The 27,280-nt window shown below is 41.8% G+C and overlaps 4 protein-coding genes across 7 annotated transcripts in view; 2 read left to right on the top strand and 2 right to left on the bottom strand.

Annotated features, from left to right (window-relative positions):
* LOC111217269 (protein bicaudal D homolog 2-like) overlaps nt 1-5,327 on the bottom strand; it is a 44,260-nt gene extending 38,933 nt beyond the window's left edge. For all 4 annotated transcript variants that reach the window (XM_022739047.1, XM_022739048.1, XM_022739049.1 and 1 more), the window contains exon 1: nt 4,831-5,327. In XM_022739047.1, coding sequence (XP_022594768.1) covers nt 4,831-5,070 — 240 coding nt within the window. In that variant the 5' untranslated portion in view covers nt 5,071-5,327. The remainder of the gene's footprint in view (nt 1-4,830) is intronic.
* A 3,849-nt stretch (nt 5,328-9,176) lies between these two features.
* LOC111217277 (protein tyrosine phosphatase domain-containing protein 1-like) lies at nt 9,177-12,359 on the top strand. The gene is made up of 8 exons (XM_022739060.1): nt 9,177-9,349; nt 9,525-9,605; nt 9,719-9,837; nt 9,915-10,052; nt 10,191-11,218; nt 11,705-11,887; nt 11,992-12,102; nt 12,225-12,359. Exons 1-8 carry the CDS (start codon nt 9,177-9,179, stop codon nt 12,357-12,359), a joined length of 1,968 nt encoding a protein of 655 aa, XP_022594781.1.
* Nucleotides 12,360-12,449: 90 nt separating this feature from the next.
* On the bottom strand, nt 12,450-16,590 carry fbxw12 (F-box and WD repeat domain containing 12). The gene is made up of 10 exons (XM_022739206.1): nt 16,423-16,590; nt 16,292-16,329; nt 15,959-16,125; nt 15,751-15,875; nt 15,053-15,259; nt 14,801-14,965; nt 14,402-14,612; nt 13,480-13,661; nt 13,224-13,354; nt 12,450-12,999 (listed from the first exon to the last, which is right to left on the bottom strand). Exons 1-10 carry the CDS (start codon nt 16,522-16,524, stop codon nt 12,900-12,902), a joined length of 1,428 nt encoding a protein of 475 aa, XP_022594927.1. The 5' UTR covers nt 16,525-16,590; the 3' UTR covers nt 12,450-12,899.
* An 814-nt stretch (nt 16,591-17,404) lies between these two features.
* On the top strand, nt 17,405-24,272 carry LOC111217319 (protein Wnt-7a-like). The gene is made up of 4 exons (XM_022739128.1): nt 17,405-17,739; nt 18,283-18,509; nt 21,290-21,561; nt 23,716-24,272. Exons 1-4 carry the CDS (start codon nt 17,669-17,671, stop codon nt 24,196-24,198), a joined length of 1,053 nt encoding a protein of 350 aa, XP_022594849.1. The 5' UTR covers nt 17,405-17,668; the 3' UTR covers nt 24,199-24,272.
* The last annotated feature ends 3,008 nt before the right edge of the window (nt 24,273-27,280 follow it).

Raw genomic sequence — 27,280 nt, 5'->3', positions numbered from 1 at the left:
TGTTCCCGGCTATGGAGGCTGATGAGTGTGGCCGGGCCTGGCAGACTCCCAGACCTCTGTAAGCCCTGTGCATAGCGGCTGGGATTCATCCTCTTAGGCCCAGAGGGTAGGGGATTTGGGACTTTATTTAGTGCCATTTAGAAAAGATTACCCCTTAACTGCAGTCTTGCCGTCCGCCAAAAGACATTATGAATAAAAGGGCTGATCAGAATACCCCAAACAATGCTGAAAGGTTTAGCCGATGCCAAGTAACAAATAGAGGCAACACCATAACTGAACACAGACAATGATTGAGTACTGTGTCTTGAACGATAAGTAATAAGGACTGGGAATTTGTGATAAGCTACACGAATGGCTGAAGTAAGAAAAATAACAAGATTATGAGAGTCAGAGAGGGGCAGCTGTCAATGAAATGTGGCCCAGTGTGGCAATGCAAATATTTGAGCCGGACTTTATTTATGACTCCTCATATACACGACCAGATGGGTTTTGTGTCCTCCTTGTATTTTCAACTGACGTCCAATCAGCATCCAACCCATTTAACACCACAGAAAGGGCTTAGAGTCACACCAGATATCTTTGTTTAAGGACATTGGGATATATCCTTTAGTGATCTGCCATTTCAAAAGGGACAAAAGTGACCAATCCTTTCATATGTAACCACAATGGGACGCCTCTCTCACTCTCTCCTTTGTCATACACTGTGTTCTGCTGGCGTTTAACCCTCTCTTCATCTGTGACACCCAAGACCTGTTAACCCCAGTGGACTCAAACACACAAAGGGCCAGGTTTTACTGAGCTTAACAATATTTAGGGTTTTGATTGTCTGGTTGAATTCCACAACACAGTACACAGCTGCAGCTACACTGATAGGAAAGCTGCAGGGGAGGAAACAGGGTCTGTGGGTGACTGAATGACTTCAGTGTGGTCGCTGACAGTCGTCACAAATGCAACAAGGACCCTCGGAGCTTTGGGGCTTTTGTTAAAATGCCGTTGTCTAAGTGTCGGTAAAAGAAAGGACCAGTATCAGATAAAATAAATAAGTGAGTACAGTGAGATGCTCTATGGGTCCTTGGATAGAAGATGATCTCTTCGTCGACATCTTATTACATTCACACAGAGTTAAGAAAGGCAGAGGGGCTAAACATCAAGCCCAGCACAGACACCAAAACCTCTCCAGGTCTCCATACAGGCACAGACTATACGCACTTCCCTCAGAAGTGCATTGACTGTTGGAGGTGTGGCACATGATGTCATCTGTGAGTGGCTTAACTTAAGGATATCAACAACAGCCGAGGGAACACCACCTCACGCTCTTACACTGCTACAGTGTAGTATAATGGCATTAGCTACTTTTACCTTGCTCTGCAATCTGTGCGACAACTGGGTAAAAGTCCACACAGCCTAATGGTATCTTTCATTGGTGGCCAGGCATGCAAGGGCGCCTTTATCAGAGCACAGCTTGAAGAGCGAGCAGTTTATTATGTAGAAATCAGATGTTGACTTAAAGATAAAATATAATGAATGAGAACCTGTAAAATCATAATACATGACCAGGCAAGTGGACATATTAAATCTTAGCAGTGTTACAGTCCAGGTCTCTGGGAAGTAGCACAGGTGGAGAGGGCCAAGTGACTCATATTCACTATAATGTACCAGCAGATGGATCTCTCTGTCAGGCTAGCACAGTGGAGTGATAGAGGGAGAAGATTGATAATGTTAAAGGGGAAATCAACATACTCATAGCAGTAACCCTGGTGACAGATGTTAATATACAGGAATGATAATACACGAAAGAATAATTTTGTGGTTGTACGGCCATAAAGTCAAGGACAAATGGGGCTGGCACTGTCCCAGATGCATGCGGACCAAATATATGACAAATATAGATGTATTATACATATAAATACGATATCTACACAAACAGACAGGAACGTCCTATGAATGCCATTAACCAATGAATGGTTACTTCCAGCAATTTACCATGTGTATATACACTATTATAGCCAGCTGCGTACATACTCAGAATGCAGCACCTGCTGGGGAAGCAGCATGGCTGTTCCAATTCAGGCACAGAGCTGTGAGGTTACTAAGCAACAGCAGTGCATTCCTCCATCTTCCTGCCTCAAGAGTGTTGTATATGTGGGGGTGTGTTTGAGTGTGAAAATCAGTGTCCTGCCCAAGGGGAGGTGAGGATTGGCCAAATGGCAGGGGAAGTTTGCCCCACTGTCATGATGATTTCTGATCGATTGTCTCTGTCCAAACCGCGACAAAAGAGTAGTATCTGGGCATGATGAATACACATAAATCTGAACTATTTTCTATTGTGTTGTGTTTGTGGATGCCAATAAGTGAAGGGACAGGTTTGTGGTCACTGGAGAGGATCCTGTGTTGAGCTACTCTGTAAATCTCCCAGACAATCCCATTCCAGTCTGTCCAAGTCCTCGAAAAGAAAAGAAACTCTTAAACAATGCTGCCAATTGTGTAAATAGTGGTCATGTACGTAAGACAACATGGCATTTGGACCTGACCAAACAAATATCTGTCTAGTGTGCTTTGACAACAGCTGCAGGCAAAAGTCACACTCGACAGTTTGACCCTCCTACTCCAAAACATCCCCCAACAATCAGAGAAAGAATGTGACGCTGATTAATGTGACATTTGTCTTGTCATGATATCTTGAATTATAAATTTAGATTTTCAAGTGGAAACCGTCCACTGAGATAAGCTTTCATTTCAGCCCCCGCTGCGAAAGTAGCTTATCTTGTGTTTGCTTCCCCTTACCGACTGTTCTCCTATAGACAATAAAGAGGAAGTGCAGTGGGATGTCAGAAGAATGTGTTTGTATTTCTCTTGTGATAGCATCACTTCTGCCCTTCATACAGAGGCTGGGCTAGAGGGGCAGGGGGGATGGGTAGAAGGATAAAGGACCATAGTTATGGTCTTTCAAACGTTAACATCTGATCAGTGATCTACAGCCAGCATAACCCAAGCCTAAGACCAAAGAAAGAACCTCTGTCACAGCAAACAATCGAGTTTATTGCCCAACCAGATGGATGTTTGTGCTCCCATTATGACACAGAAAGAAAGATCAGACACAATTCAGGAGTCCTAACAGACAAACCACGAGAGCTTCTTTTTTTAAACAAGCATATTTTGAAAAATGAAAAAGAAATCTCCAGAAAATTCCCCTGCTTCTTTTTATTCGCTTTTTGTTTGCTGCCATGGTGACTCTTTCAAACCGTTTCCAGTCCGTTTCATCTATTCAGAGCTTTTTGCTGTCATTCCTCTGTGGCAGAGCTAGGCCTCCTTGCCAAAGACATGCATGGGAATTTAAGCAGGAGTTGCTGAGACAGCCCTGAGACCTCCTCCTTTCTGCAATAGCAACCACTAGAGAGGGAGGGAGAGAGGGAGAGAGAGAGAGAGAGAGAGAAAGAGAGAGAGCGAGAGAGAGAGACAGGGCCACTGGAAGGCAGACAGAGAGAAGAGGGAAAAGCAGAGAGCTGAAAACCTCTCTGTTTGCGTCTCTCCCCTGAAAAGCACAAAACCCAAAGGGAGTGATGAGCAGTTTTCTGGCAGGACAAGAAGGGGTTTACCATGAAGTAAGCTTTGTCAGCTATTGGTTGCCTGGCCTTGTGGAAGGACACAGGAAGAACCCGTATCTCAAAGGAGGATGTGAGCAACCATGAACAAGCCTGTGTCAAAGCAGGAACTGTGGGACAGAAGGAGTCAGGGCCCTTAGCTGTTTGGCGGGACTGTCTGCCTATAACGTCACTCTGAAGCAATACTTCTCTCCATATAAATCACGACACACTGACAAACTGCTGCTCTAGGGAAGAAAGTTTCACAGTGTGACACAACAGTAGGGAATAAGTCCGGACACTGCTCAGAAAAACAGACACATCCTTTATCTGACTCTCTAGCCCAGCTTGAACCGTCACTCTCAACATTCTTTCCATTCCCAAAGGGTCAACTCGTCTGTTTTCCACTGCAAGTTGTTCATCCCTCTCTCTTCTGAGCGGGAAGGTTCAAAAATTCAAACCTACTCCCGCCCACTTTCAACTAAACCAGTAATTCTTGTTCATATAGGAGGGCCTATCTGAGCTGAGAGACACATTGACAAGATATGTAATGCCCATCAAACATACACAAGAGTTGGTTTTCAAGGTGAACTCAACATGTAAATGTCATTTTTAAAAATCAGAAGAACAGAATTAGATTAAAAAAACAAAACAAACAAACACAGGATACCAGTGAATGACTCAGATCTCTTTTTATGTCCCATATCAAACATGAACAGAGAAGTATTGCAGATCACTGTCTGTAATAATGGTCATATCTGTACAGTTGGCAGATCTACTCCTGATTAAGACATTACAGAAGTGGGGGAGGAAACACACCAGGCCTAGACTGGCTGTGAGTCAGACAGGAATGTCTTGAAGAAGGGGCCATGAGAGATGTATAAATAAATAAAAGGTGGAAGTGCAATGGGGGGGACACCGTGCATAACGAGATGTGCAGTGGGGGAGCAGCCTACAGAGGCAGCATCCTCATCTAACAGTTTTGACCTTGCAGAATGAGAGGCAGAGGGATGTTTTATGGCGGACGCTTGTCAAATGTCACAGCAAACCAAGTCCCTATCTAGTATATTGTATTGATGAAAGCGAACAGATACAATAAATATGGCAAGGGCAATGAAACTCATTATTCATCATCTCAAATAGGTATACCTTCCAAAATGCACATAAGGTTTATGGTTTTAGGGCTGATACGTAGGGCCTATAAATCCTAGATGATATTATAATTTCTGTGATTTTATACACAGCCTACCTCTTTCAGCTGGTCGACCTCCTGCCTCACGGCCTCGTACTCGATCTCCAGGTCATCGTACTGCTGTTTGAGCTGCTGCTTCTCCTCCAGCACCGCCAGCCCGTACTCCGCCGCCTGGATCTTCTCGTTCGTGGTCTCACTCAGCTCCCGGGAGAGACGCTCGATCTCAGCCCGCATCCACTCCGGCCCGGCCTCCAGCAACCGCATAGCGTCGGGGTATCCCTGCTCTTCCACGGACATAGTCGGTACCGGCGACGATCAACCAACGTAAGCCAGCTGATCTGCGACAAGGGGGATGTTGGGGCGTCTTCAAGCGGTGTAACCTTGAAGAAGAAGCTGTTGCTCAAATTCGTCTGTATTTAAATTGCATGATTGTTACGCTTGCGTTTCTCGTAGCCGGTCTTGTTTCTTTGGTCATGTAGATGAGTGTGATCAATTATCTCCGACGGGGGAGCTCGCCGTTTTCTCTTATTAATGCTCCATCGCAGAGATCCTGCGTTTCCTTCTCCTCTCCCCCGGCTTGTCGGAGCGATAGCGCCGGAGCAGGAGTACCAACTGCCAAGACGAGAGACAGGATATACAATTTCTGGTCCTTATTTTCAAAATAAAACGCTTGTCAACGAAAATTGGTGCCAGAACATGCAAGGGTGCAGGTTTATTTTGTCTTATTTACGTAACGAAATGTGAACACTATGTTTATGTGGAGGGAATATATATACAGTGTTAAAAGGAATTGATATTTTCAAAAAATATCTAAACGTATTTCTTTTATTTTGAAAGTAAATTCGCACCTTTTCCGGTAGTTTCATGCTATGGACACCGGCTTGTTTGAAACAGCTGAACAGTCCGTTTGTACCTACGCAACCAGCTGGGGCAGCTCCTACAAAGCGGCAGTGCTTTTTGGGAAATGTAGTACTTGTATTACTGGCAGTCATTGACAGTGGTCTACTGACACCATGAAATGAACTCATTTCCCATTAGGCTTTGTGTATTTGCTTATGTGGAGCACGGAAATCACTGTCCGACCGGTTTGTTGTCATAGAAATAGAACGAACAGACAGGCTAACGGCTTCTCTGAAGCAGTTGCAACTTGTATATCTGCTGCCATCTGTCGGAAAAATTAATAAATTCATCTTTTCAGATAAATGCATTTTTACTGGTATTCACGCATTTTGCTTGCTATCTTGGTCGCTATTAGCATCACTATTTGAGAAGACTGAGGTATTATGGAAATTATTTAAGGGTATATTCTAAAATGAATATATATTTACGTATTTAAGTATTTTGGAAACGTGTTGAACGTGTGAAATAGAATGCACTGTTAAAGAATTAACTCCCTAACATTTAACAACAACAAGTAAATGAAATTAGCTCCACCTTGACCAGCTAAAGCATAAAAATGCTACTTATGCATTTAGTTTCAGATTTATCTAGATCCCCAATAGCCACTGTGTTGTAACAATGGCCTTTTGTCCTGGGGCCACAATTAATGCATTAACCATTCAGAAATATATATAACAGTCACAGGAGCCTTTTTCCTAAATAAAAATAACTTTTGATACTTAAAGTCAATTTTCTTACTTCTCTACTCTTACTCAAATAAGATTTTGCATGCAAAACTTTCACTCATAATGGAGTATTTTACAATCTGGTATTGCTTCTGCAGATATCCTGCTTTCCTGACTATGACTATGACACAGCTGGTTTCCTCATAGCTGTCTGGGTGAATCTTGTAAGTGAACTTGAAGAATATGGACTTAAGGCTTAAAGATAACTATTATTTTTATGGTTACAGATAAGAGTGTCTTCACCTTGCAGATTAAATCTAAAGAATCACACACCTGTTTGATGGTCCAGAGGTGCAAAACATGTCAGACAACAAATTTAGACAACAGAAAACACAACATTTCACAAAATGGAAAAGGTAGTCACAAACTACCTCGTAATTCTTGACATCTAATCCTTAACACTATCAGAACCTCATCAGAACTAGAATTAGATGTTAACGTGTCATCGTGATATCTGTATTCTTTATGTTTCACAAAATGATGACCTTAATTTGGTTTTCTGTTTCACAATGTACCTTTACTCTTGTTCAGAATCGCATGCCAGCATCCTATGGCTGACTCTTTAGTCTGCGCTCCTCTGTGTTTCTCACGATAAGACTGGTAAAATATGCCATAAAATCACATGCCTGTGATTTACACTGGGTCTTATCTCATTTGCATTCACCACATGCCATGCATTTAGCTTTGTAGTTTTGTGTTGACAGAATGTTTTGTCTCTCTCCTTCTGTCCCTTTTATCATGTTGCCGATTGTCTGAGCAGAACAATCTAAGCCTATACCCTTTTCACTGCCTTTTTCTGACATCTAAAAAGGTGTACAGCATTGCTTTACTTTGGGATTATTGGCTTTTAAGTCACTCCAAATGCTGTACTTCATAAACTGATCTCTCCCTGGTAACCTAACCCTAACCAGCTTTAGCAAGGTGCAAGGTAAGCCAATCAAATTTTATCTACTTGCTATGTCACTGAGGCCCCACTATTTGTAGCAGCAGGGTAGAAGAGTGAAGTAAAGCATGTAAAAAATCCCCTGATCCTCTCATGACAAAAAGCTCAAATCTGTTTGTGCTTATTCACAACAATAGGCATGAATAGAATCAATAAAGTCAATATGATGAAAATCAGTTCAGGTGAATAGTTGGTCAGATGTTGACTGATGTCAATATGTGCATTAACAAACAGAATATATTGTCAATCATTGTATCTCATAACAGTCCAGCAGAAGTCAGTGGTGATGTGGTTATAGTATAAGTTTTTGTTGAGGAGTGGGTGCTCTATTTTATAGCCGTAGAGTAATGAGATTAGTAGCCTAATCCAGGAGGAGTCAGAAATAGCACTACACTCCCCCTAAGAGCAGAAGGAGGAACCTGTGCATGGAGACATTTACAAAGGACACAATTTGTGCAACTTTTATTAACACATTCTTGAGGTTAATTAAATCTCATACTTGATCCGTCATCCTGGAAAGACAGATGGCTTTCCACCAAGGAGCTCAAAGGATACTCGCATCGTCCCACCCAGCTTCACAGAGATAATCTGAGACGAATCAAATCAAGCGAGGCCACAGGATTGACTTTCCACAGAGCTAGAGAGGGAAAGACAACGTCAGAGCTGTTGAAGTTGATGTCAGAAATATTGGCAACTGCAGCTGTGAGCCATTTGTGTTCTGAGATGGTGGTCACAAACATCTCGTCTCACTTCATACAGGTAAATCCATGTTTTTAAAATTTAATTCATTTGATTTTGTTGTATTTTTCGTTCGATTAGCTGTATTTCTTTCCTTGCTAGCTAATTTAAAGTTGATTACTTTGCACATTACAGGAGTGATCATTAATTTTGTACTATGATGAGGTACTGAGATAAAAACTATCAGATAAGAATAGCAGATACCCAATCCCTTAAAATGGATTATGTCTGCTTTACATGTGCCTGAATATGATTTATGATGTCGATCCTAGATCAAGCTGTGTATTTGTAAGTGATTCTGTGTCTAACTTGTCTTGTCCAGTAGTAAATGTATTGGTCACAAGGTTTCAAACTAAAAAACAAAAAAATTTAATGCAGAGGACTGTTTTTTTTTTTATGAATGGCAGTTTCCATTCTTAGAAATTGGTTATAGTTATGCAGTGCTGTGTTTCAGGCATAAAGAAAATCCATCTGGACCAATTGTTTCCAGAAAGCATATGAAAGTATATGCCATGGCGTAACATGGCAGAAATGTGTGTCCAGGCTCTGCTATGACTGTGGATGTCAATCTGAGTGACTGTTCATATGGCACTCCATGCAAAGACGAGAGGGGGAGCTCTGATGGAATACCGTAAGTAAGATTGGTAAAGACAGATCTGTAAAATGTATCTGTTAATGACTAATGGTTAGCTACAACCATGTACTTACAAGTTCATGTTTCTCCAAAATGCAATCTTAAAATGTATTTCAAATGTGCCAAAAGAGTAGCTATTTTTACAGTAATGCCCTGATGACAGACTCGCAATGCCAGACAAGGATTAGACACCTCTAAGTGAGCACTCGCCACTGATGATCTTAATTATTTAGGTGTTACAGACCAACCTGCATTTAATATTGTCTTTGCGCTGCACTACAGTTTAATAGTATTTTACATGTTTACACTGCTGAGAAACCACAAATCTAACAGCTCCAATTAAAATTTTTGAGAATAAATTAAATACAATTAACATGTCATCAATTATATTGCTTACAATTTTAAATTAAAGACTAATTTGTGTAATCAGATTTTTCTTCCTTTCTTTCCCCCTATAATAACAATGACAGTCAGAGCTCCCAGGGCAAAGTACACAATTGTGGGAGAAGCTATACGTTATGTCATCCCAGGACATATGCAATGTACGATCGGCTGTGGAGGTCAAGCCTGCAAGTATGACAACCCGAGTTATTGGAGTGATGACCAACAGGCTATAAAAGGCCTCTACTCATCCTGGTACACCTGTTTGTTCTACTTAAGTAGTTGTGATAGTACAACAGAACATAACAAATTTCTCTTTCCGTCAAATGGGGTTTTTTAAATTTTTTTCTGAAGCCATGTGAGTTGGACAAAAAAAAAATCAATTACTATGTACTTTACATCCCACTAACTTTCTCTTCTGTTATTTTAGGGTTACTGATCATCTTCTCGCTATGTCCAGACCCTCGACAGAAGTCATTGACAAATATAACATTATTGATCAATTCACAAGGTATATACAACTTTGTTTCATTTAATCTCAGCAGCTTCCTGACTATGAACACCGTCCTTGGAGATGACAATGACTAAGTGTACATGCCTCTCTTTGTGTCTGTGTGTGTCAAGGAATGGTATTAAAACAGTAATCAACCTACAGATACCTGGTGAACATGCCAGCTGTGGAAACCCTCTGGAGCCAGAAAGCGGCTTCTCATACCGCCCAGAGGTCTTCATGGAAAACAACAGTAAGTGATTTATGCAATAATTCTTTGTAGATCTCTAGTATTGCACAAGTGTAACTGAAAGCATTTTACCACGACAGTTTATTTCTACAACTTTGGCTGGAGTGACTATGGAGTGGCCAATCTCACCACTGTGCTGGATATGGTGAAGGTCATGGCCTTTGCACTGGAGGAGGGAAAGATAGCAGTTCACTGTCACGCTGGTCTCGGCAGAACAGGTAGATTTAGAATTAATGGTGTACTAAGAGTTTTAGACTATTCAAGACACACTGATATTATATGACTGATGTCACATACTGATATTTCAGCTGCACAATCTGACATGCAATAAAAGCTTTCTCTGTTCTTCCCCGCAGGTGTGCTGTTAGCATCTTTCTTGGCCTTTGCTACCAGGATGACTGCTAACCAGGCTATTGTATATGTACGTGCTAAACGCCCTGGCTCTATCCAAACCCGAGGTCAGCTGCGTTGTGTCAGAGAGTTTGTCCAGTTCCTTGCCCCTTTGAGGAGTGTGTTTTCCTGTGCTGAGCCTCGATTCAACCCAGTCACGCTTTCCCAGTACCTGAACCGCCAGAGATACATACTGCATGGCTATGAGAGGAAGGAGCTGAGGTACCTGCCAAAGATTGTCCAGCTAGTGTCTAGACTGCTGTTGGACATTGCAGAGAATCGACAGGTGATCGAGGAGGACATTCTGGAGGCCCCTGATATTGACGACATAGAGATGACTCTCAGCGTCATTGAGAAGCTGGGCCCTGAAATGTTTGCAAAGCAGCCCCGCTTACCAGGTACGCCCACCTTACCCAGACATTTCAACGAGCCACCCATCTTCTACCACCGCAAAAGTCTGAGCTACAGTGAGTCCGACTTGAGACAATTGGGCTCAAAGCTCAATCTCCTCACGCAACCTCTCGGACCCCTGTCCCAGAGTAATGTTGAAATGACTATTTCCCCATCTGAGGTCACTCTCCCTACACCCAAGCGTCAAAGTTCGACTAGCAACATATCTGACATCTCACACAGCTCAACAGGTTCGCTGTGGAAAGTCAAGAATGATGAAAACTATAAAGATGGAGTTATTTTGCTGAAGAAAGTGAAGAAAAAAACCATCCAACGTAGTGAGTCCATGGGGAACAATGAAGCTACCAAAAAGGGTAGCATGTTGTCCAGATGGAAAGAAGAGCAGAGGGAAGAGTTAGCTCTGAATGTAGTGAATTCTCAAGGTAGAGGTGAGGATCAGTCAGAGAAGTCAGAGGTGCCCTTTATCACCCTGCAGTCAGAGTTGTCCCTGGATGCAAGGAGGTTGCTAGTGGCACAGGCCCTGGCAGTGGACCTTTTTCTTGAAGGGGAAGACGAGCACAAGAACAAAGTCTTTGCTTGGCAGGTAACTGACCCATACAGTAGCGTAGTTGTAGAAATGGACACCATGCATGTAGGAATGTATCAGAAGCTATGCAATGCTTAGAATCTGTCCACCACAAAGAATGATGTAATGCTAAAATGTTAGTTACGTTAGCTGTAATGCATCGATCCAAGTCCAAAATGTGCAATCCGCACCCTGACATGACATTTTGAGTTTTTCCTACATGACAAACAACAATATTACCTTCCTTAATTACAGGTAAAGAACAGCAACACATCCCCTAACCCACACATACAGATCCATACAGTGACTGGTACAACAAATATAAATTCATTAATGCAAGTGTTCTACCCTTATTGGTAGTATTAAACAAGACCCCTCCATGTCCATAACATCGTATAATGATATAAAAATTCAACATGTTGCAGGTATAGAAGAACAGGTCTGAATAAGTTGCCTCACATAGAGGGAGACAGGGTCTAAAATGACTGAAATGAATGTGTGCAGGCAGAGCTGAACCAAGGCGGTGCGTGGGAAAGGCTGTGTATGGAGCGAGATCCCTTCATCCTCTCTGGGCTCATGTGGGCATGGTTGGAGCAGCTTAAAGAGCCAGTCATCTCCATTCAGGATGTCAAAGCCCTGAACCCCGACAACACTGATGCTCAAACTGCCCTCAACACACTTGACAAGGTCAGAGGTTACTATGTGCTCATCCACATTTGAAACAACGAATTACCCAGACAATGAACCGTAAATTTGTTTTTACCTTTCCTCTCCTTGTCACCTCTTCTCAGGCTCCTAGAGAAACATTAACCTGCATACTAGATTGTATGGCTCATATGCTGACGTTACCGGAAGACATTGAAAATGCATTCCTGAATCGCACTATCAAGGCTTTCACCTGGGTAAGAAAAACAACACATCAAATTATTTGCACTTAATTTCAACAATTAAATTGATCTCCTCATCACTGGTTTTGTTTCAAAAACTCTTGACCAAAAATCTTGTTTGGTTTTTTTTGGAACAGATGGAAAATGACTCAGAGGATGGGGGCAAAGTGTACGAGTCCATGACTCCAGTCCTAAGGTGCATCCTGGAGCACATAAGATGCATAGCCATCGAAGCAGATGAGGCGCCTATGTCTCCCTTCTCTTTAGCATAGGAGCTCCCAGTCATGTACGTGTGGTGCACTGCATGACCCTCCATGTGGAGGCATGAAAGAAGAAAGGATGCTTTTGTGCCTTCTGACAAAATTATTTAATAACTAATTTGTCAATGTGGGTTAAGTATAAAAATGTATGGCATGTAGTTTATTTCCACTAATACATCACTAACTTGCCTCAGTATTATTTTAGCTGAGTAGTGAGTGGAGGCAACATATTGAAGAACAGGCCACCAGCATATTTTTTGCAATACATTAAGCCTTAAATCTGGTTACATTCAACACTACCTCAGCTCCAAAAGCGTAGTTATAGAATATTTTCTCAACAAGCACGTTGTATCACACAGTGTATCAATGCCTTTCCCGTCCCATCTATATTATATGTTACATTCTCGTTTTTGTAAACACAGAGCTACCAAAGAAACATCATAATGTAAGTATAGAGCATATGACAAACAGTTCATAATAAAAGCAAATGTTCCTCCTTCCAGTGGGGTTTGTAAACTGCGTGCGGGCACTTTTTTTCTGCGGCGGAGATGCTCAGGAGGTGAAAACATAAGCTTTTAAGACGTCTTTCCCATCTTTCCCTTCTACTGAGGCCACAATACTGGTGTAGTCACAGGCAACATGAGTGAACCCTCTAGAACACAGGGCACAAAGCATAAAGTCACAAGATCAGTAAATGAAGAGAACATAAAGATGCAAAGGTGCGAATATCAGGTGATATTTACGTCATGTCAAATTCAGTGAAAATACCTGTGTTCAGGCTGCTCTAATGAGATGCATTATGGGCATACTATTGACGCTAACTTGGCTGCTGTTGATAACAACAGACACATACTAATATGTCACAGCATACAGTACCTGGACATTGTGTGAGAGCCTCCCAGTAAGTGGTATCTGCTCTCCAGAGTCAACCCACTGTCTCTGTCATTTTTCCATGTCAGCACTCGTAAGGAGAGGTCCTGAGATGCTGTCACCACACGAAAGCTATCCTGTCAATGTGAAGGCACACACAAAAAACTCAAAAAACACAGAGGGTGTATTGTACTGTATGGAACAAAGAATTTCAACAGGTAAATGGATATTTCTTTGAAAACCAAATGAGAAAACAGCCTACCAAACACATAGAGGAGATAGGCATGGTATGCTCATTAAAGCTAGCCAGTAGGGTTCCTTTCAGAGAGTAGACCCACAGCTCCTGGTCAGCTGACAGCACTAAGCAGTCGCTGTCCTTGGCCTCCAGAAGGATGTGTGAGGACCTGGTGTTCAGTGTCAAGGGAAAGGACTCCACCTGCTGGACTAATATGAGAAGAAATTCAAAATAAGACCAACACAAGCCAAACTTATAAGGAAAGAAATCCATCTTCAAACTGTGTTCAAGGAAATATTCTGTGATGGTGAGTTGTTATTTACATATTTGAGGAACCAAGGTTCACTTAACTTCCATCTAATTCAATTTCTTACATTTCCCAGAATGGCCTTTTGAAAACAGAAAGCAGGTGTGAACTTGTTGCATTCATCTGGGGTTTAATCATGTATGTCAAAATAGCAATAACCACAGTAAGGGTGGCTGGTTTGCCAGCTGAGAAAACCCTTGCCACGTATTCAATAAGTTTCTTTCCCATTTCTTTCCCTCTTTTTTAATGAATTTCACTATGTGTCTGTTGGACATCACCGAATAATACTGAGTCCAGAATCAAGCCCTTGCTCTCTAATTTAGAGGAGCTGACACTAACACTGATATTTAAAATAGGCGAAAGTCTTTATTTTATTAAATGCTATTGTAAATAGAGTCTTCTATTAGAAATGTCTTGAAGTGATAGCATGTCAGTCATCCACCAGAAAAAAAAAGTAAAACACGCAATGAAAAACAGATCACATTGAGCAGTGTCTGCACGAGCTCAGCAGTGTCTGTGGTTAAAAGTGAGTTTTACTAGGATGATTCAGCAGCCGACTGTTATCATTCAATGGCTATTATGAGATTCAGTGTCAGACCTAAAGCATATTACCATTCAATCTACACATATCTCTGTCCTCACCCTGGATCTCTGACTTGTACTTAGTTTTTTTAATGCTGACATCGAAGACAGTGAGGGCTTTGTTGTTTGAGCGCTCCTTGTAGTGGATGATGGCCAGTCTGGCAGGCTGGGTGGGTATGAAGACAGCAGCCTGGCACCCAGTGACTGGCAGAGACTGGCACAGAGGATCTTCGTCCTCAGACGGAGAGGTCAAACTCTCGGTGTAAATCACCTGGTAACAAACCAAACAACAGAAATCTACAAAACGTGTATTAATGCTTCATTGTTCTTATCCATGAACACCTATTTTCCCGCTGTGTCATGTGGACAGAGGTAATGTGGTAAAAGAAAACGCACAAGAACAGACCAGGGCAGGAAAAACAAACATGAAACCAGACTGTCAAAGACAACATGAAATACCTTTGGACTTAAATCATCATGGTCCTTGGTTCCAGCTGCGATCCATTTTTTGTCAGGTGAAACTAGGAGTATGTTTACTTTAAAGGTGTCACACACCATCATGCTGGACGTTTTAGTCAAAGCTGAATCAGCTAGTGTACACAGAGATCCCTGACTGGTCCCAACCTGGAAGAAAATATATTGAAAAGCATGTGTTACTTTCTTTTATATTACTTAAAAGTTTACACAACAGGAAATACTGAGGTTACTTACAGTGAGAAACCAATTGTTGTTGATGTTATACTGGACTAATGTACAACGTGGAGATGCTGTGGAAAATGAGGCCACCTCCTGGCCGGTCTGGATCTGCCAGGCCTTAATGAGGCCTGTGGAGTCTGCTGTGATCACAACGTCGTGCTGTTCATCACTTACAATCTCCGTCAAAGGACTCTGCACAGGACTGCACCACAGAAGCTCACCCTGAGAGAACAAAAACTGCCACCTCAGGTAAATGCCTTTATTGCAGTGGTCTGCAACCTTCAGCCAAGCAGCGGGGGAACTACAGGAGAAAGTTTGTTTCAATAAGTGTTTAGCTGGAATGAAACCTGCATACATGTGGAGCAGCAAATATCAGTTTAATGGATAAAAGGTATGAATGCATATGATGCCCAGATTCAAACACTTTCACTTCTGGCTTTACTTTGTGGCATCTGAGATATGGACTGATAGGGACTGACAGCATATAACACGTATTGTTGAATTTTACATAAAAGTCATGAGTCCAGTTTAAGTCATATGAAAAACAAATTTCAAAATCAACATAAATCAATGTTCATTAAATTCATTTTAAGTCCATAATCAATCTTTAATCTAACTCTGCCTCCAAACAAGAAAACATTTTTGCATTGCCAGAAATACTGTTAACATGATTACTGGGTATGCACGATGATGCTGAGGGGTGTTACACTGACATTTTGGATGTTCCATGCTCGAACTGTCCCGTCAGTGGAGGCGCTGCAGACTGTGGCACTGCTGTTCCAGAGGTCAGGATGCTGGGCTGAACTCCCCTGCAGGTACACCAACCCCACCACCCTGCCTGATGGACAATGCACATGTGGGATGGGATGAGAAACATACTAGAGAGAGAGAGAGAGAGAGAGAGAGAGAGAGAATGAATACCTGTGTGTCCTCTAAGGCTTTTGCAGGTGTAACCTCCTGAACGCCCTGACGTCATCTTCATCTCTATGTGGCACCGTCGCAGGAAGTACCTCTTCCATGAGAGTCTCTCACGTTCACTCCCCAACACAGCAAGATTACAGAAGCTCCAGCGCTGCAGACACAGCCTCCTGAGGGGAAACACAGATTTGATGTTTGAGTTGAAAAAGGGGGGGGGGGTCAACTGCTCCATCATCCTATTACAGTAAATATTATTATTCACGAGTGCATCGTCCTGCCTACTTTATGGATTTATTGACGCTGGAGAGGACAGAAATGAAAGTGAAGATAACTCACCTCCATAACCAAGGAGTGTCTGCTGCTTCATGCCAATCCTGCAAATATTCATTTATGATCAGACACAACAGACAATTTTCCTTAATAACAGGCTGACTCTGGGCTACTTCCGCAAGTTGGACACTCCTTACCTTACACACATGTGAGGCAATGACTAAATCGTCCTCGGTTAGGAATGCGAAAATATGAATAAGACAATCACCGATCAAGTAATGCGGGTGGTGGGGGTCCATACTGGCATCAATAATCTTCCACCCACTCACCAATAACAGTGGATCAGCTGTCTATGGGCTGTGTCAAGTTTGGCCAAGCTACGGAAAGAATACAGGGACAAAGCGAAGTGATTTGTTTAGCTTTTTTTTCTGCCTGGAAGGCCCCGTTTGCACCACCAGATGTCGCCATAATAAAAGGTAGGTGATCCAGAGCGTGTGCCAGCACAGAGGCGCACTGCAGGTAGCGCGCACCAGATCCATTCATATTCACATTATAAAAGTGAGAAGAGGATGAATTCTTCTTTTGAATATAAAAAACAACTAAAATATCATAAATGCATGTATTAAATTTCATAATTGTGATTTAACCTCATGCAAACTGGGAGAGTGGGGAGACTATTCTTCAGTTTGAGTCCTTTTTTGAGGGAATAATTCATCAAATCAAAAAAAAAAAATCTATGCATTTTACTTGTCTTGGTTTAAGATTATGTCTGCATTTATTTTTGCTTTTATTCTTTTTGGCAATTGTGGAAAAATATTGATAATTTTATGGAAGCAAACTTGGTAAACTCTCCTTAAAATATAAATGAATGGTTACTTTAATCTGAGCCCTGATCCACTTAATAACCCAATAAATAGCCATCCCAATCAGTCAAGGTGAATTCACAGCAGAGGAGTGAGCGTGTGTGTGTGTGTGTGTGTGTGTGTGTGTGTGTGTGTGTGTGTGTGTGTGTGTGTGTGTGTGTGTAAGACTGTGTGTGTGAGTGTGTGTTGAGATTCAGCCCTGGCGGGATTCTTCAGCAGGGCCCCATGTCTCTGTGAACACGCCCCAGATAGATGAGCCAGATATATAGCCAAGACCTGCGGGTTGCAGAGGAACTGTGAGAAAGAGATAATCGCACTTGCTCACCCCACGGGTTACCTGTGACACCCTCGCAATGACAAGAGGGCCCAGTGAAAGGGGGCCAAGTAAAGGGAGTTCGGATGATACCCTATAGCCGGCAAACTTGTAAGAGTTCCCGAGCTGCGCTAGTTTTTGATGCTTTTCGTCATTTTGGAGTTCCGCTGGAGTTACCTGGGCTGCGATCGATCGGAGAATAAGCGTCGCTCATAAGTTACTCATCAGCTCCACAGATCGTTGCATGAAACTGAGAGCGGGGCCGCAATGAGTCGGAGAACACGACGCTGGATTTTAAGAGTTTTACTTTGTCTGGGAATTGTTTATTTGAAAATTGGGTGAGCTGCGTATCTTTGACTTCTCATTAGTTTGTTGTGCGTTATTCTCCAACAGAAAAGACAATAACCATGATCTGTTGTTGGTCCTTCGAAAACGCCGACTGTCTATCCCATATTTGCTCCAAAGCAGGTTGTTGATTTTATTCATGACAAATAAAGCGTTTAGAGAAGAGCGTCACTTTATCTGTTAGACCCGTGGCAACTGCGTGCTTATCACTTGACGACATTTCCTTTATTATAAAAAATAATGCCGACATAAGCATGAAAAGTATCTGCAACTTTAATGCAGCCTATAACTTACAAAATGTGTCTTATGTTGCAGCTTAGACATGTTATGGAATATCTGTTAACGTGGATTTTAAGATACGTTTTAGTGTTAAAATATAATTATCCGAACAAAATTATAATTTTATATAAAATATAAAATACTGTATTTAGGTTACAGTTAATAAACCACAAAGTGCAGTGTGCTTATTAGAGGAGAAAAAAAAATAAAGAGTTGATGGCTTCTTTTTCTAAGTCCTATCCATCTTCCATTCACAGTGGCTTCTCGTCGGTGGTGGCCCTACGTGCGAGCATAATCTGTAACAAGATCCCCGGTTTGGCCCCCAGACAACGGATTATCTGTCAGAGTCGCCCCGATGCCATTATCGTCATCGGAGAGGGAGCCCAAATGGGCATCAACGAGTGTCAGTTTCAGTTCAAAAACGGGCGCTGGAACTGCTCTGCGCTTGGAGAGAGGACAGTCTTCGGAAAAGAGTTGAAAGTGGGTATGTTGCTGTCTGTTAACGTTTGTTTACAATTTGACACTTTTTTTTTCTCCGGCAGTTGGTTTAACACATTTTATATCTATGCGTATTTGTGCGCGTTGCGCGTAAAATGCATCCAGACTTTACTTTGGCTTCTTTTGCGATTCCCCTCCAAAATTATGATCAGTATTTATAAAACACTGCGAAATGAATTACAAGATATATCTAGGCCTATCAAGAAGTTCAAATTATAATCCGATGCCTTCTGTAAGAATAATAAATAAATAAATAAATACATAAACACAAATCTGTTAGTAAAGTTCTGACTTTGACATATACCCTTTTTCTTTATCCCTCGCAAAACATAACCATTTAGCTGGTGCACTTGATCCGCAGTCAAAATCTGCACCAGACAAACTTCCTCTGCAAATAAATGATCATCTGCTTTGTATCACTGCATCTATAGTATAGGGAGCATCCCATAAGGAACCAGTGTCATTTACATCAGGCCTAGTTTTGCTCCAGACTTTTCATTGAGCAGGGCTCTCTGAGCATGTATAAAAGGTTTCTGAAGCCAGCACTGTAACAAAGCTCTTGTGAATGTTGGCAGCCTTTCTTTTCAGCCTGACGGAGCCTCTGGAGACACATTTTCACTGGTCTTTATCCCGTCTAGTGATGGGTGCTGTGGCTCCCACTGTAGGGACTGTAGATCTTACCACGGGTATAAGTTACAGTGGGGGAAAAGCCAAGAGGAAAGCAAGACTTGAAAGTACTAAATTAGAGAAACAAATTAATCCAAATCAATGTTTCTGCTGAGACAAAGGTCTCCTTCAAAGACAGGATGAACATGGCAATATTGAAATCATGGCTGGAGTTTTGTGGCTGGTTTGTTGGCTATTATGAACTGATATATTCGATTAAAGACTGTCAGATATTGAGGGCACCAATACCAGGAAGCTCTGTTTTAAACTATGTTTAATGGAGCATAAAGATATTTTTCTAATGATACCTTTATGACATCATTATAGGGAGTTTGATAACCAAAGGTGACTTTGAAAAACTATTTTTTACAAACCTTACAAGAATTTTAAAATATTTTTTCTTCAACCAGAGCTATTGAAGTATATAAAAAAAATCCAAATACCCTTCTACACAATGGTCAATAGCTTGGACCAGCTGTTTGAGGCCATCTTGCATGCTGCTATTGGAAAGAAAGGATTATCTCTTCATACTGTTGAAATGAAAACAGTGGTGTTTGACAATCTGTTCTGTTTATGAATGAGAAGTTTTTAGCCCATCAAGAGACTTGGTCTGTGTTTCCAAGAGAGGAGTTTAAGTCTATGGCTTGGACAGCCATACCAAATAGATTGGTTTCACTGATCAGATTAGCGTAGAAGGTGAATGGTTGTAAATGAATGCCATTGTTGCTGCCCATTCTGAGCGGAGCCGTGTAGCTTGCAATTGTTCTTAAAGTAAAGGGAGGAATGACCAGTGAACTGAGGAGTAATGCAAGGTGCATCAGCCGTTTAAGTATTTGTAGGCTTCAACTAAGTTTGCACTTGAACTTTGTAGATGCACTTAACTGTATGAGACGAGGTCCATATAAAGAGGCAGCACACTGAGACACTGTAGAGATGAAAGAGAAACAAAATGTGGCAGAAGAACAGTGAACTGGCACTCCCAGTTCAGCTTACACCGGCTTTTGTCCACTCTCCTTTTAATATCTTCCACCTCTCATTACAAGTGTATGAAGAATTCATACCATCTCTTGTGGTGAACCCATGCACTCAGAACTGCAGGGGAAAAATTAACAACGGTGCAGTCAGAACTGACACACCTTCTTTTTTGGCTCAGAGCCCATCAAGTCTATAAAAACGTCCACATAATTGATGCCTCAATATGAGTTTTTTTTTTTTTTCTTCTTCTTCTTCTTCTTTTTTCAATGGCGATGTTTATCAAAAACATGGCAGCTTTACATAGTGAAGCGAGTGGCAGGAGGAAGCGCAGAAGGTATAATGTTTGTTTTGAACAAACAGAGACAAGAGGAGTTTATTTACACGTAGATATGATGGATGTTGTAGCCAGCAGTTTCCTGTTTGCATTATAATGAATCACAGATCTGGAAATGAAAACTTGGTGATCATGTTTATGAATATGCACATATTACACTGTGGGCTGTTTTGACATTGTATCGGAAGGGAAAAAAAGTATTGCTTTGTTTGCATTACATATGGTTTTTTGAATAAGATATATTAGACTTTCTCTTTGTAGTGTTTTTTTTTCTTGGCTCATTATTTGACTGGAGAACTTTGCTGCAGGAACTTTCTATAAGTCCTGTCGGATTAACCTTTAGTTATTTGTCGATATTTCCGCGTGTGTGTAAATGATTTGTGAGCTGGACTTGGGTGAGATAACGGCAGGATGAAGATTCTGATGCCTTATGAGTTTACACAGAATGTGACAGTTTCTGAGCGGATCAATAGCCCTTCCTTGCCGACAACCCTCTTATTCATGCTGCTTTGTTGACTATACCGCCAGCAGCCATTTTGGTTCACGGACAGGACAGTCTCCAGGTCGGGTTTCAAAACACTGCAGCCCTTGAGTGATATGTCAGTAAGACTGTGATGTAAGCACACATATTGTTAATAATTAATCTCTTTTTCCTATTTAAAAATCCTTTTGCATACTTACTGTACTTCCCTTGAACTGGAGGTGAAACACCTTGACATTCTCTATTTCACAAAATCTAAATCTATTCAAGCTATATTATATTCATCACCTTGTTTCTCCCGCTCCCCTAGGTAGCAAAGAGGCTGCGTTCACCTACGCCATCATTGCAGCAGGGGTGGCCCATGCCATTACCGCCGCCTGTACACAGGGTAACCTGAGTGACTGTAGCTGTGACAAGGAGAAGCAGGGTTTCTACAGTAAAGACCAAGGCTGGAAGTGGGGAGGCTGCTCGGCGGACATCAGCTACGGCCTGGGCTTCTCAAAAGTATTTATCGATGCCCGGGAGGTCAAGCAGAATGCGAGGACACTCATGAACCTCCATAATAATGAGGTGGGACGCAAGGTAAGTGATTGGCACCTGGATTATGTCAGAGCATTGACTTTATAGACTGTAGAAAATGCTGCAAAAAATATTTCCTCCCATCTCCAAGCTTAAAAAGATTCTTTCAAGGCACAGAGAATACAAGTGAAGACCGAATGTGATGGTGAACTAGATCTAGTCCGAGGCTGGCCTAAGGTCCTGTTAACAGTCTCTGCCATGCTGCGGTGCGGGTGAACCTTGCCAAGGATCTGGGCAATGGGGCCAAGATTAAACAAGCAGCGGAATAAAAGGCTGCTTTTAGGGGAAGAGCTGTCTAAGTGGCAGGGTTTGATTACAACCCAGATCTCTTCTCTGAAAACAGATTGACACTGTACAAAAAGGCATTAGCCCAGTCCCCCCCATGCTTTGCACCATTGGGACAGTATACAGTTACCTTTATAACGAAACCCCGCCCACAATTTCTCTAATATCATAAACCCACATCAGGTGAAGTGTGCTTGTAAATGCACCTCATGGGTGTTTGCTGTTCGGTTACTTGGTTTGATCTTCACTGAGTAGTATGTGTTTCTGTTGTTGTTCAGAAGAGTGTAGTTATATGCACTGCACCTGCAACTCTAACCACAGTTTTAATCACATCATTGGGCCTACAGTCCTAATTGGATCTTCATCAAGTCACAATCAATTTTATATACCATGCACCTGGCCTTGCTTACTGCCAGATAATAATAAAGTAACAGTAAACATTTGTTTACAACAAAAAGCTGAAGTTGAAGGAAAAAGAAAAACAGAAAGAGAGAAAACAAAAATATGATAAATCAAACAAATTTAGCTAGAAATGTTATTTTCGAGGTGTGTCGCCCTCCTTTGATTGCTTTTCTGCATGCATGGCTGCAGAGCACTGCGGAGTGGCAAAGAGACTCCAGCAAGTCTAGAGGTTAGAGATTGAGTGCAGTAATGTGCCCAACAGCCGAAGTGAGGTTGGAGTTAGTGAAGAATAAAAGAAGCAGCTTTGCCCAAGTTAACTCATATCCCCTTCTCTCTGTCTCGCTGTGCCAAAATAGCCTCATTCACAAAACCAACACGTCCAACACGGTGGCTGAAAAGCCTCCTCGCACACAATTGTGCTGAGAATGATCATTTTCTGCGTGCGTTTCAGGGCCATGAATTCAAATTGGCTTATCTGGACGGCTGAACTGCCTCCCAGGGAAAAGACTATACTCGTCGATTCAAACTTTTGCTTCTTTCCCATTCTTTCTGCTAATAAATAGACTCTCTGTTTTGATAGTTACCCCCCCCTCCTCCTTTATTTATGCTAATCAAAAGCAGTGACACTGAGCAGGAGCGCCGTTCACAGCTCCCTGGTCGAAGACGTCAGGACAAAGGCTGTCACAAGTGTTGGTCACAGAACAACTGATGGATTAGGGAGTTGAAGCCAAGGGTTTTATGAAGTGGTTTGCTCAGGGGAAAGTTGTTTTTTTGCTTCTTGTTCTCATGTCTGTATTTGGGTTTTATTGTTACAGTTCCCTTGCCAAGAACACGGAGGCATAAATATCTTGTCACTGGCTGTAGGAGACCATATCGCATACCAAACACCAAGCATTTTAGCGAAGGGAAATTGCGATTGACCTTGTTGCTAACGAAAATTCCAGTTTCAGTCAGTGGCACTTCTCATTGTCATCAGTTCAGGGTTTAGCAGTAATCCTAGTCACTCGACGCCTTGTACAGTCACTCTTGACATTTGTGTGTTGTGTGTGGTAACTACACACACAGAGCCTGAAATCCGATACATTATTTTGGCTTCTGTGTATATGGTATGACACTGCTATACGGTGGGGCTGTATTTAATCCCCAACTGTAGTGTATTTGTCAGTCACATTGTTATTAAGTTGCACTTTTGTCACTTGCAAGTTGAAGAGTTGAAATGTGGATTGAAATACACCAGGTTTTTGAATCTGTAGACATGGCATGAATTTTAATTCAGCAGCAATTCTGAAAAATATAACAACATTTGATTGATGAGTGATAAAACCATTATTAGAGTAAACTACATGACACTTGGTTTTAGTAATCTAGCATGGCTCTCATTCATGAGAGTGTAGCAATGACTCATCACCAGAATGTGTTTTTATGGTTGGCAGTTGTTACTACGTTACTAACTTGTTTTTGTGCATCTAGATCCTGGAGAAGAACATGCGACTGGAATGCAAGTGTCATGGTGTCTCAGGCTCCTGCACCACCAAAACCTGCTGGACTACACTTCCCAAGTTCCGCGAGCTTGGCTACATTCTCAAGGAGAAGTATGCCCATGCGGTGCACGTGGAACCAGTGAAAGCCAGCCGCAACAAGCGCCCTAAATTCCTCAAGATCAAGAAGCCTTACTCTTACCGGAAGCCCATGGATACAGACCTGGTGTACATAGACAAGTCGCCTAACTACTGTGAGGCGGACCCTGTGACCGGGAGCTTGGGGACGCAGGGCAGGGTGTGTAACAAGACTATGATGCAGCACATCAGCGGCTGTGACTTGATGTGCTGCGGTCGGGGATACAACACACACCAGTACTCCCGCGTCTGGCAGTGCAACTGCAAGTTCTTGTGGTGCTGCTACGTTAAGTGCAACACCTGCAGCGAGAGGACAGAGGTGTACACATGCAAATGAGAATATTTATTGGATGGTGTGTGTGAGTATGTGTGTGTGTGTGTGTGTGTGTGTGTCATGATGATGATGATGTATGGGAGCATGTGTGTTCATATCTTTGTGTTGTTATGGACAAACTGGAACTGTTAAACTTAACAAGAAGGCTGAGACGGCAGTCTTTTCATACATAATGAGGAACTACTGTACTGTGTACGTATACAGTAAGCGGAAGATGAGGCGTCACGATTCTTTTGCACACAAAGCTCTTCACTCTTCTTCATGGATTGCTGTGTTTGTTGGGGTGCAGTGTGGAAACAGTGTGACAAAACTGTACCATGGCATATGGGACTGGGTGACCACAGTGTGCGTCACCAAGGCAAAATGTCAAGACTTTAAGCTATACATGTGGACATTTTACTGACATCTTGACTGTTTGGACTTTGCTAATGCAGATGAATTATGGTGGATGTGATTGCTGGGCAGAACACACTGCTGTAGTCCTCACTCCCTGTGCACAGATGAAATGACACAACCATTTGGAATATTTAACATACTGTATTTAGAGAATGAAAATAATTAATATTAATTTATTCTATAAAGAAAACTACTGATTTTGTCCATTTTGGATCAAAAGTAACTAAATGTTGGGAGGTTTTAGTTTATTAAAGCAACCAAAACTCCATGGTTAACACACTGGATTTGAATCTGCCTGGAATAATGTGTCGTCTTGTAGAATAATGTTGTTCCAGATGAAACTGCTGTAGGCTACTCACACTGACCTTCTGACCTTCTCATGAGTTTGTCTGCCCTCTGTTTGCTGCTAGTCTAGAGAATCCCACTTGTTGAGGTAGAAGGCTGTACGCTCTACTGACTGTCTTCAATGGCATTGTTCACTTCAAGCTCATTTAGCTTAACTTGACTTATTCACTGATCAAAAACATGGGCACATTTTCCACTTTTGGTAAATATTGGTTAATAGAGTATATTTTGTAAAAGCCTATTTTTATATGAATGTCTTATTTATATGTTTTGCATATTCAATGTCAAGTTCTGACCCTGACACCCTGTTTTGAAACCCTTGTGAAAAAAATATCTGATATATGTAAGTTGGCCCCTGCTGTCACTGCCATAGTTGTATATTGTAAGTGATAGAAAACTGTTCATATGTGTCATGTGTTCAAACGTCTGTGTTTACTGCATTTCATGACTACTACTGATGGAATACAGGAACAGAATAACACTAGCAAGACATGATTTCCTTCATTGCTTCCTCATTTTTCCTCAAGTTTCACTCCGATCATGACTAAAGCACAAATGAGAATGCCACGTTATAAAAAAATATGAGGACTATTTAGTTTTGCAATAGTATTGCAAGAATAAAACACACTTGAACAGTTGTAATGTTCTGCAAATGGCCAGTTTCGGAATTACACATAAAAAAGACTGAAAATCGAAAAAGAAACTGCTGGTATTTTCTCGCCATAAACAAGCCTTGTAATGGAGTTGTTGAACATTATGCCATAAATTAACCTAATGGCTCACTGAATAGGAATCAATTAACTGAGAGTCATTACTTTCAGATGAACATGAAAGTAAATCTTCATTAATAGTAGCTATGCTGTGGTTTGCATCATCATCAGGCACTCGTGAAGTGTCATAAAATAAAGATAAATGTCCTCAATTATTATATGGTCTCCATGGAGATAAATCAGCTCTCAAAGGCCTTTTCCTGCAAGTACAATGTGAGCAATACTCAGCCATAGAAAGAGATCTGTTCTTTGAGAGGGGAAAGTTATTCAGGCTTAATTGAGGGCCCATCTTGCAGACTGGGAAGCAGTTGAATGTGTCCAAGGAGAAACGTGTTTGTCCTCTAATGGTAGGGTACCAGTGTAATTGATGAGACTGGTCGGGCAGACTGTCACGGTGATGACTTGCTCAGTCGGGGGAGTGGGAGCTGTCAGGTGATAGATGACTCGCACATCTGCTTCATTCACTCCTGGGCCACTAGTTGCTACAACAACTCCAGTGCAGCAGAGAAAATGTGGGGCAGTCTCCAAGAGAGGCCGGCCAACGTGTCAGGGAAATGTTAACGATGCTAAAGCCCACAGTCGTTACAGATTCCACTCTCATTGGCCTGGAAGTGCTGTCGGGAGAGGGTCCCAGAGGTGTTGACGGAAAACCTGCTCCCAATAATCTCCTGGGATTGACAAATGTAGCCTGTAAAGTTTTCACCTGCGCTGTATGTTAGAACATTTCTATGTGGGTATTTTCCTTGTAAAAGCGACTTTTTTTTTTTTTAACTTCCTAGTGAATGAGCTGAAACACATGAGAATTCAGGTTTAATTTACAGTAGATTAGCTGTATCATGTGTCATTGGCAGTGATAATCTGCCCAGAATAAAGAGAAAAGGGCGTGAAATGGATAATAATAGAGGCTTGTCTCTGTCTGACAAAAGCTTTCAGCTTTCATAATATTGATACAAAAGACTCACGCATAAGAAAAAGGCAGCTGCTCCAAAAGCACTGGTTAAACCTAAACTAGAGGTTAGTGTGTGTGACACACATCACATTATCTCATGAACAAAACAAAAGCAGTCCTTTACATGTGTCACCTATTTATTTTCACCTGTAGTAATCGAATATTTGAAAAACAAGGGCAAAAGCACAGGTTTGTGTGGATACTTTGAACAAGGTTTCACTAATGTGGATCAATAACCAATATTTACACCATCAAACCTTTGATGCCATTACCATTAAAACGGTGATGTTTAGCTACTTTTCAGGATAATCCACCTGCAGTGTTTTCCAGTCAGGTGCAAAACACTACCGCACAGAGGCCACAGTCACCTCATCTCCATTGAGTCACAAGCACAAAATACCACCTTCTTTGATATCACAGCCTATAAGTCAGACACCCTGCAGGATCACTGAAATGCTAATTATACTCTTAGCTGTGTTTCTCCATAAACAGGAGCAGGCCCATGCCAAGATGTTCAGGGGTGTAATATCCATGTTGCTCTGAAGTGGGGTTTGCTTTACTCTTTGGAGTTTTGTTTATAAACACATAAATACACACACGCGCGCACACACACACACAGAGAGAC

The sequence above is a fragment of the Seriola dumerili genome, unplaced genomic scaffold (assembly GCF_002260705.1).
Source record: "Seriola dumerili isolate Sdu_G_001 unplaced genomic scaffold, Sdu_1.0 BDQW01000043.1, whole genome shotgun sequence".
NCBI classification, from domain to species: Eukaryota; Metazoa; Chordata; class Actinopteri; order Carangiformes; family Carangidae; genus Seriola; species Seriola dumerili.
Note: the sequence above shows the minus strand (reverse complement) of the source record. Positions and strands in the feature narration are given on the sequence as shown.

Bases quoted from the DNA above. Each gene is read 5' to 3' on its own strand.
- LOC111217277 (XM_022739060.1), top strand. From the start codon at position 9,177: ATGACAGTCAGAGCTCCCAGGGCAAAGTACACAATTGTGGGAGAAGCT. The intron at 9,350-9,524 runs GTACACCTGTTT...CTGTTATTTTAG, and splicing joins AAAGGCCTCTACTCATCCTG to GGTTACTGATCATCTTCTCG. The intron at 9,838-9,914 runs GTAAGTGATTTA...TTACCACGACAG, and splicing joins GGTCTTCATGGAAAACAACA to TTTATTTCTACAACTTTGGC.
- fbxw12 (XM_022739206.1), bottom strand. From the start codon at position 16,524: ATGGACCCCCACCACCCGCATTACTTGATCGGTGATTGTCTTATTCAT. The intron at 15,260-15,750 runs GTCAGTGTAACA...TTGTTCTCTCAG, and splicing joins GAGCATGGAACATCCAAAAT to GGTGAGCTTCTGTGGTGCAG. The intron at 14,966-15,052 runs GTAAGTAACCTC...ATTTTCTTCCAG, and splicing joins ACAACAATTGGTTTCTCACT to GTTGGGACCAGTCAGGGATC.
- LOC111217319 (XM_022739128.1), top strand. From the start codon at position 17,669: ATGAGTCGGAGAACACGACGCTGGATTTTAAGAGTTTTACTTTGTCTG. The intron at 18,510-21,289 runs GTATGTTGCTGT...CCGCTCCCCTAG, and splicing joins CGGAAAAGAGTTGAAAGTGG to GTAGCAAAGAGGCTGCGTTC. The intron at 21,562-23,715 runs GTAAGTGATTGG...TTGTGCATCTAG, and splicing joins ATAATGAGGTGGGACGCAAG to ATCCTGGAGAAGAACATGCG.